General features: G+C 32.5%; 1 protein-coding gene across 1 annotated transcript; it reads left to right on the top strand.

Annotated features, from left to right (window-relative positions):
- The first annotated feature begins 5,455 nt into the window (after nucleotides 1-5,455).
- Nucleotides 5,456-9,362, top strand: LOC113775719 (uncharacterized protein At4g15970-like). Its single transcript, XM_027320708.1, has 3 exons — nucleotides 5,456-5,912; nucleotides 8,279-8,653; nucleotides 8,782-9,362. Exons 1-3 carry the CDS (start codon nucleotides 5,487-5,489, stop codon nucleotides 9,268-9,270), a joined length of 1,290 nt encoding a protein of 429 aa, XP_027176509.1. The 5' UTR covers nucleotides 5,456-5,486; the 3' UTR covers nucleotides 9,271-9,362.

Genomic DNA, 9,362 nt, shown 5'->3' with positions numbered 1-9,362 from the left:
GTATTAATTATCAGTCCCAGTTCAAATTAGGTTCGGTCATCAACAACATTCAACCACAAAACCAGAATTTTTGTTCACTGCTCTCGGATGAGCTTGCATGAAGCAGAGTCGTGTATTATTTTTCCCTTCTAGCATAATACGGCTAATTAACTTCATGCATGGTTTAAACTTCTTGTTTTCAGTTAGTTAAACACATTTCTAAGCTCAGATTATCACAGATTAGCTAATTAAAGTTACAAAAATCCAGCTCACACATTCAGCAGCTTCAATTCATTCCAAACCAGATTTCTTAAGTCACAATTCTTCATCTAACCTCACCAGTCCACATGCATGCTTATAGACAGCTTCATCATCCCATATACATCTCATCTAAGTTCAGAAATTACCTTAGCTTGAAGTCTAACACACACGACTAGCGGCTGCAAAACTCTTCCTTCTTGGTCAGACCAGAATTTCAGTCCGTCCACTCCTCCTTTCTCTTGTCCAAGCTTGCGACTGAAATGGAGGATGTTTAGCTCACAGCCCTCTTCACTACCTCACGGTTGGATTGGGTATAGAGCAGCAGGTTCCATTTTTTTTTTCTAGCTCACGGATGGAAGGAAAGAAAGGTTGAGAGCTCGGCTCTTTTCTCTTGGACACTCCGCCCGCAGCTCACGGCAGAAAGAAAATGAAAGTGCTATTGTAGTGCATTGGGAATGGGATATTGTGGAGTGTATGGTTAATGGAATGTATATATTGAGGTTATTGTGAGTGGGGTTGGTCGGCAATAGCAATGGAAGGTGCTAGATTGGGAAGTGAAATGGAACCGGCAGAAATGAAGATGTTTGGAATTGAAACTGGTTCAAGAAATTTCCACGATTGCATGGCTAATTTTGAATTGGAGGAGGCTATTTTGGTCTTTTCACATTTCATCCGAAGTTCCACTTACGTCCTCAATCCTAATAAAATTTCCGAAATTTACCCCAAGTATAAATCGAATGCCTACTTGTACATTAATCTCACAAAAATTCAATTATCGAAAGGTATCGTCCTAAATATAATTGTAAAAAGTTTTGACTTAAAACGATTCGCCTTGATTCTAATTTCCCCTTAACACCTATCGTTATTAATACTTAAAATTAACTTATTGAAACTCAAGGAATTAAATAAAAACAATGGCACACTCAACGTCAAGAATTATTAATTTAGTTTGGCAGAAATTCAAATAATCTAATGTTTTGCACAATTGAATTATTTGTAATCTATAATAAATTATTTTTACACACTTATTTAAGATCAAATAATAATAAAGTTTATTAAAAATCTACAATGCACATAAAATTTATTTCTACGCACTTATTTAAAAATAATTAGATTTACTGCTAAAATTTATTAAAGAATTAAAAATGCAAATGAAATATGCACTAATATTTATATATATATTTTTTTTTCAGGGTTCTCACACAAACACCTTTTGGCAACATGTACAAGTGTCCTAAAAAGGACAAAAATGATACCAAGTAAAACGCCTTTATAGTCCATTTTTAGAGACATTGGTTTGTGCCTATTTGCGATTTCTATCATGGCAATTGTGAGTGCATCAAATTCATTAAACATGGCATTAAAAAGTGCCTCCAACCTTTTCCAAACGGGTAGTTTAGTAGACATTTCATGTGTGCGCCTCAATAGTCTAAGTGCCTCTAAAAGTTCCCTATTCCATCATTTTGTTGTGCCTCCAAATATAATTTTTCTTGTAGTGGCGATGTACAAATAAGAGTTATAGCGTACAAGTGAGACTTGAATTAAGTGCCAAAATGGACTAAGGATTCCTGCGAGGATTCGACTTGATCCAAACTAGTTCTTTGCGCGGATCGTGTCCAAAGAGGTCATTGGTCACCACATCGGATTTGCGCCTTGGATCCGCACTGTAAAGCAAGGATCCGTCCGCAGATTCTTCAAGGCCTGATCACAAAATCTGCGCTTGAATCCGCTTTTGTGGAGACTTGGATCTGCAAGTAGATCCTTGCAACATTCAGAATTTTCGGGAGTTTGCCCCGGCACCTTTTTGTGTGTAAAAGTGATTATTTTGAACCAAATTAGTGTGTAAACATGTGAAAATTGGTATGAACACGTATGCATCTTGTGAGAAAATAGTACTCCTACATATTAACAAGTCTCTTGATAAATTAAAGAACTAGATGCATTGACCATTCTTGGTTAGAGAAACTTGATTTTGCTGTCAATTTTCTCTTGTTTGTACTGTAACCTAGAGGTGACTTGCCTTAAACCGGCAAGAAATTATTTGGTTTAGTTGGATCTGTAGAATTTATTCTTCAGATCTATTGTATCTACGTATGTCTGATATAATTTGTATTGTTAGTGTAGATTTAATAGAAGTATGATGTTTTATCAAAATAAAAAAAATGTGAGTGATATTTGCACTATAAGAATAGCTACTGCTATTTTACTATAACATTTTATTATAAATGAAGAAAGGCGAAGTGGCAGAGGATTATATTAGAGTGCGAAGATTATTTGTCAAATTTTATTTTGTGAAATATATCCCGCAATTCCTTTTTACCAGCTCGTGTATGTTGTTGCATGTAGGAGAAGAAAATATTCTGATTTTTTCTCACTTGCTTGTTTGCTTCTGTAAATTTTGATTTTAGATGATTGTAAAACTAAAACTACTAACTAAACTTAATGAAGTTATTAAATTATTAGAACCATTTAACTAAAAATATGAGTGAGGAAGTCTGGTGTTCTTTACTTCTGAAGGAAAGAGAACTTTATTATTGTTTTCCTTCTTCTTTTTTTGACTAGGTCAAAAGTGCACCTTGATCGAGGACAAAAACGTTAAGGGGAATTATTTCAAAAAAGTATTCTCCAAAATCTAAATCTCTTTAAAAAGCATAAGCTTAAAAATTAAAAGTGAAAATTAGTTGGGGTCTCTATCTTTGAAAAAGTAAAGTCCACTTGGTATTAACTTTATAAAGAATTGGGTTCCTATATTAGTGTTAGAGCATAAGGTTAGATGAAATTAAAGGTCAAAAAAATTGATTTGATACTCCATATCCAAGGTAAGTTATTTCCTCATTCATGTTGGAAGATTTCTACATAACACCGAATTTGTTGGGAATAATTTGCAAAAAAAAAAAATTAATTTCATGAGATTCTTCAAATATATTTTCTGTTCATCTTTGCATTTTACACTACACATCATAAAAAATGCTATTTTGAATCATAATACTTTTTTTAAAAATAAGTTCAATTCAAAAACAATTTTCAACTTCTCTAAACTTTTGTAAGATCTTTCTTTGCTTATTAATAAAGTGCTAAATTTGAAGATTAAAAAAAAAACACAGTTTTTGACTCTTTGATTTTTTTCCTTTTAATCTTGATGTAAAAGAACATTATAGAGTACTTTAAAGTATTTATTCACGTATTGAATCCATTTTTTAAGTGAACTTCTAGAATTAGATTCTAAGGGTCTGTTTGATAACATTAAAAAGTGGTGAAACTGAACTTTTTCAGACATTTAGATGTTTTGAGTGTTTGATAAATGAAAATCCATATGCTAAACTTGTTAAGCAGTACTGAAATTATGTGTATTTTTTTCAGCACAAGAATCCTAACTGAATTAGAATTACTTCAACTGCCTTATCTTATCTACCAAATCTACTCTTGTTTGTTAATTATGTTCAAAATTTTTATCTAATTAAACAACCTGATATGCTATATCTAAGGGTTTTCTATTTCTCTTTTCTCCTTTTTTAATGACTTTCACATCTTCTCCATACTCCTCATATAATATATTTCATCTTTTATATTAATTTGATTTAAAAATAAATATTGTCATTTACATACCTAACAATTTTAAAATAATTAAATTATAGGTTCTATTTCTTTTTTTGAATGAAAAGATATAAGGGCAAAATGATCAAATTTAACTTATTAAGCATTCAGTTATAAATATTTACCAAACAGTATAAATAGGTTTAGTATTAAAATTCAGACATTTATATATTTCTTTTCAGTACTTAAAATTCAGCAAATTAATTTTTTTAGTATTCAGATTCAGTTTTATCGAACGGAACCTAAATCGTTGCAAGGGTTCCTTTATTCTATATCCCGAGAGCACTGCATAGAAGAGGTTGAATTAGGGGCAGGAATGCAAATACGACTGTTCCTAAGGTTGAGCGTCATGATTGCCGGCAAATCAAGACTAAAAACAAATAACTTTAAGGCTCATATTGAATACTATATGATTTTCAATTTCTATACAAGAGTATCCAAAATTACATCGTATTTAAAGTAATTTACATGACTAAATAAATGACTTATATTTTGCTCAAATAGATGCAACTTTTATTTTATTCAAATAGATATAACTGTTTCGACAATTCTACCTTTTAATCAATTTGTTTGAGTTATCAATATATCAATATACATTACAGCTGTATAAACACATGGGACAGAAGGTAATTTCGAAGCAGAGGATTTGAAACGTTCTTTAACCGTTTCAGTCTGCCGACATATCAGGTTTCCACACTCCACCATTTGAGGGATATTGAGGGGCTAAATTTGCGGCAAATCTGTCATCTAATCCGAAATTCTGATTCCACGCGTGGACTCTAAAATGTTCCAGCAACACATAAACCGTGTTTGACCGTCTGTGTAGTGTTTGACTGTCTATGCAAGTTGTATGTGTATTGTCGAAACAAAACCTTCACATCAGGGTTTATACTTTAAATTTTTTTTTAACTACGAAGAAATTGTAGGTTCCCAAATTCTAAACCAAACCAAAATAAGACCATTGCAACTTGATTAAGAAAAAGACCCTTATGAACTTGCAATTTTTGATCCCCATAAAATGACAAATTGAAAGGAAAAGTACAAGTTATTTTGGAAGAAGACATAGAATAATAATAAATTTTAAGACTTGTAAACAAAATGAAATACAAAAATATAAATAATAAATTCGATAAAAATGACAAAACAAGCAGATCATATATGATAATTCTGATTATCTTAATTAAACAAATTGTATGTGCTTGGTTTACTAGATTTATTTTTAGAAAAAAAGGTTAGATATGTCATTTAGCATGTGAATCCCTTAAAAATAGCTTTCCAAAATATGAAATAATTAATGCATTCATTAAGTAGATTGTTTCTCATCCATATTAATCCCTTAGGTATATTAGTGAGCACCTAGAACATTTATTAAAAATAAAGCTGTAGTTTATTTGAAAGAATTAATCTGAATTTAAATTTAAAATTCAAATTTTACATACGTATCATATATCCAACTGTAATAATATATACATCGTTATCAGTGTACATAAGATTTATTCTTAAACTATTTACTAAGAATTTTTTCCTTCCGGGTGAAATTAAGGAATGAACATGTAAAGAAAAGTGAATGACGGAACTTTGAAGTTTCAAATTCTTTGTACAAACTACAAAATATCTTCTTAAGCCAAGCAGCTAGCCATTGTAGTCTTCTGATGATGGGTTTTGCAGGTGCAAAGAGAGGTAAAAAAGATCACGAGAAGTCACCAGAATCACCCCCTGCCCACCATCTCCACCACCACCACCTTACGAATCAGTCTCCTAAAAGTATCATTTGGATTTTTCTTTTAGTCATTGCAGTTGATCTATCATGTCTTCTCCTTTATCACTCAGCTTACCAGAATTATCTTTTTTTAGCCACTTCTCAATACTCCCAAGAGTCTTTTCCATCTCAAGATTCTAGTTTCAGACAGGCAAAAATATTCTCCTCAAAAATAGTTGCAGAAGGGCCTTCATCTTCTTCATCTCTTGACAGTGCTCAGCCTGAACTCAGCAGGGCAAATTTATCTCCTCCAACAGAATCTGTGCCACAAATTCAGTCTTCTCCAGCTGCCTCTGACCAAGGGAACCTATCTTTCCCAGTAAGTTTAAATTTTTTTTTTAGCTAATCTTCTCTTTTTCCAACCAAGTTGGTGTTTCTTTGTTATTCTTTGTGTTCATGACATAAAAATATTTTGACCGGCCACCATTTTTTTTTCTGTTTTGGAAACATATATTTTTGTTGTTAAACATATTATGATTAATTAGTAACTGTTAAGTTCACTCTAAACCTTTTTAGTACTCTCAATAATGTTTCAAGGATACCAAAATTAACTTTCAAAACAGATATATGTACAGGGTACAAACAAATTATCGATCTACTCATTCACTTTGCAGTAACATAAATAAATCAAGATGTAATGTGACAATAATTATTAACTTTAAGTTGTAAGGTGTTTAAAACAATTGTTATGAGCAAACTGGACGAAGAGGCATAAATGGTATTGGGATTTTTAGAGGCATATTAATTATGAAGGAGTTAAGAGGCACTGTAGCATGATGGACAAGTGTTGACAGAAACACATAGGATATTCAATTATTCATTCAATTATTCCAGAAACAGGGGTCCCCAATTCAGCCTGTGGTCCGCTCGTTGATTCAATTCTACAGATGTATTTTGCTTTTTGTAAAGTTGGTAGTGACGTGGTTTAGTTCGTTTGGAGTTTAGAATTCTAAGATATGTCTTTTTAGAGTTTGATTGGTTTGCCTGTTCTCAGTTGGTCCTCCTATTTGTCTATGCAATCTATTTTTAAAATTTTTTTTAGTGAGGTAAGGATGGAATTTAATAAGCGGAGAAGAGATAGAGGGGGTTAAAATTTAGAGTTTTTAATCCTTTGGACCTCAATCTTACACGTAATTTTATTTATTAAGTTAAGAAAATAATAATAATAATGATAATAATCTGATTTGTTTGGACGGAAGATTATTTGAAAATAATACTCTAACGCATTTTTTTTTTTTTTTGTGATTTGATATATGTGAAATTAAAAAGCAGTTGTATAAATAAATATGATAATCAGACAACGCGTCTAAAATGCAATGAAAAGATTTTTTTTAATAAAAATTTATCGATCCAAACACACCCTATAGTATTGGGATTCACCTTTTGTTGTTATGTTTATATAAGCATATCTCCATTCCTAAATCAAATTTCTTTATGGTTGTGGGTAGACTTTTGGAGACAACGAACCGGATTCTAAGGAAACAAATGTATAAAAAGAGGTTTAACGGTTGATACCTCCATGCTTAGTATAAAATGGCTTCAATTTGCTTGCAAAAAAAGATTCAAACAGTCGGCTGGGCTACTTGAAGCCCAACCAACCGCTGCTGAACGTCAAAATAAATTGCTTGGACCAAGTCTCACAAAAATAAGTTCCAAGTCCCGCAAAGAGAAGATGATGGAGGGCCAACAACACAATGATCCACAAGAAAGAAGAGGTGGTAGGATTCAAACCTATCACGGGCCGGGTAGCCTGAGTTGAGTTAGAGCCAGCCTAGACTTGATTTTTTTTTTTCTCCAATTACACAATAGCATTAAATTGTTGGGAACTGATCACATTATTTCATTATTCTTAAACATTTATATATGGCCACTTTGCCCTTTTTATTTTTGTTGTTTGAAAGGAGACTCTAAATTTTACAAGGAAAAAATTGAAAAAAGTTGGAGTGTCAAATTACGAATTTAGTGATTAGTTGGGTCTTAGGGATAAGTAGCGATTGGACTCTTTATTAGGTTAGGTCGGGCCTTATTCAGGTTGAGCCTAGATTGGCTAATTACAGCGATTTTACTCGGCCCAACTTTTATGCTCATTATCAGGTCTACCACACGACAAACTAAGCTAGGCCTTTCTTTTAATAGGCTCAATGGGCCATGTTCTAGTCACAAATTTTTTTTTTTTTTTTTTTTTGAGAGAGTCACAAAGTAATATTCAAGTGCAATATATGAAAACACCTCTATTTCGATAGTGCAAAGTGGTATTAATAGGAGAATTATCGATTCAATCTTTGTCTCAAGTATCGTGTTCACTTTAAATTTTCCTGATGGCAAATGATATTGCCACAGTTGAACTTTCATTTCTACAGCAATTCTTGTTGAAAATGATAAAACTACCCATTTCTAAATGCATATTGCATTAGGACTTGGAAGGATGATTTTGGCATTTCATTCAAATTGTGGCATTAATGCCACCCTTTCTCTGAACAAAGGATCTTCTGTTCCACTTTTTATACTGTTTTCTATTCCAACATCTATTAAATCGCCATATATACTTTATGAATACCCTATTTTAAATTTTTTTTATTATCCCTTTGAACTCCAACAATTACTTATCAGATAGAACATAACACTTGTTCTCAATGCCAGCTTATATCATTCTTATAATCATGCCTTATTGTGTTACATATGAAGGCTAACCAACAAAATGAAGAAACCAAATTGGAGAGAGTACTAAGAGAGGCTGCCATGGTCAACAAAACTGTCATCATAACAACAGTAAATTCAGCATGGATGATGCCTAATTCAATCTTTGACCTCTTTCTTGAGAGCTTTAGAGTTGGGAATCAAACACAAGTCCTACTGAATCATTTAATAGTAGTAGCATTTGACCAAGAGGCTCAGAATCGTTGCTTGGAGTTGCATTCTCATTGCTATGCACTAAGAACTGAAGGGGTCGATTTCTCCAGTAAGGTGGATTTTATGAGCGAAGAGTATTTGAAGATGATGTGGAGCAGGATTGGTTTTCTTCATACTGTCCTTAAGATGGGGTACAGTTTCATTTTCACGGTAATCTCCTTTACATTAATTCACATGGGATTGATTTTACAAAACCATGTAAAACCTTCTCCATATGTTACTAGCTACAATAATTTGTGGTTTATATGATTCTTTGTTTTTTCTTATTTTGTTTTCAGGATGCTGACATAGTGTGGTTTCGAGATCCATTTCAACAATTTTATGAGGATGCAGATTTCCAAATTGCATGTGATCAATTTCGTTACAACTCTACTGACTTGAACAACTCACCAAATGCAGGTTTTACCTATGCTAAATCAAGCAACGCTACAATCCAATTTTACAAGTTTTGGTACGACTCAAAAGATACTTATCCATGGAGCCATGATCAACATGTGCTTAATAAGATCAAATTTGATCCATTTATTGACAAGATTGGGCTGAAGATCAAATTCTTGGACACAACTTACTTTGGAGGATTTTGTGAGCCAAGTAAGGATCTTGATGTTGTTTTCACAATGCATGCAAATTGTTGTACTAGTCTAGACAGTAAAATTCATGACCTTAATATGGTGATTGATGACTGGAAAAGATACATGACATTGCCAAGGAATCAAACAAAACCAAACTCTTGGACAATGCCTCGATATTGTGGAAACGACAGTTGAGCAGTGGTAAATTAGGATTACTAATTTAAAGTATAAAAGTAGATATTTATATTTACAAAATTTGTGTATTTGTATTCTTTTTCTTCTTTTAT

This window comes from Coffea eugenioides, chromosome 6 (assembly GCF_003713205.1).
Source record: "Coffea eugenioides isolate CCC68of chromosome 6, Ceug_1.0, whole genome shotgun sequence".
Taxonomy (NCBI): domain Eukaryota; kingdom Viridiplantae; phylum Streptophyta; class Magnoliopsida; order Gentianales; family Rubiaceae; genus Coffea; species Coffea eugenioides.
This window is presented reverse-complemented; position numbering and strand designations above follow the sequence as displayed.

What these genes read in the sequence shown, in the direction of transcription:
- LOC113775719 (XM_027320708.1), top strand. Translation starts at nt 5,487, where the DNA reads ATGATGGGTTTTGCAGGTGCAAAGAGAGGTAAAAAAGATCACGAGAAG. An exon ending in AAGGGAACCTATCTTTCCCA is followed by an intron (nt 5,913 to 8,278) that starts GTAAGTTTAAAT and finishes TTACATATGAAG; the next exon opens with GCTAACCAACAAAATGAAGA. An exon ending in GGTACAGTTTCATTTTCACG is followed by an intron (nt 8,654 to 8,781) that starts GTAATCTCCTTT and finishes TTTTGTTTTCAG; the next exon opens with GATGCTGACATAGTGTGGTT.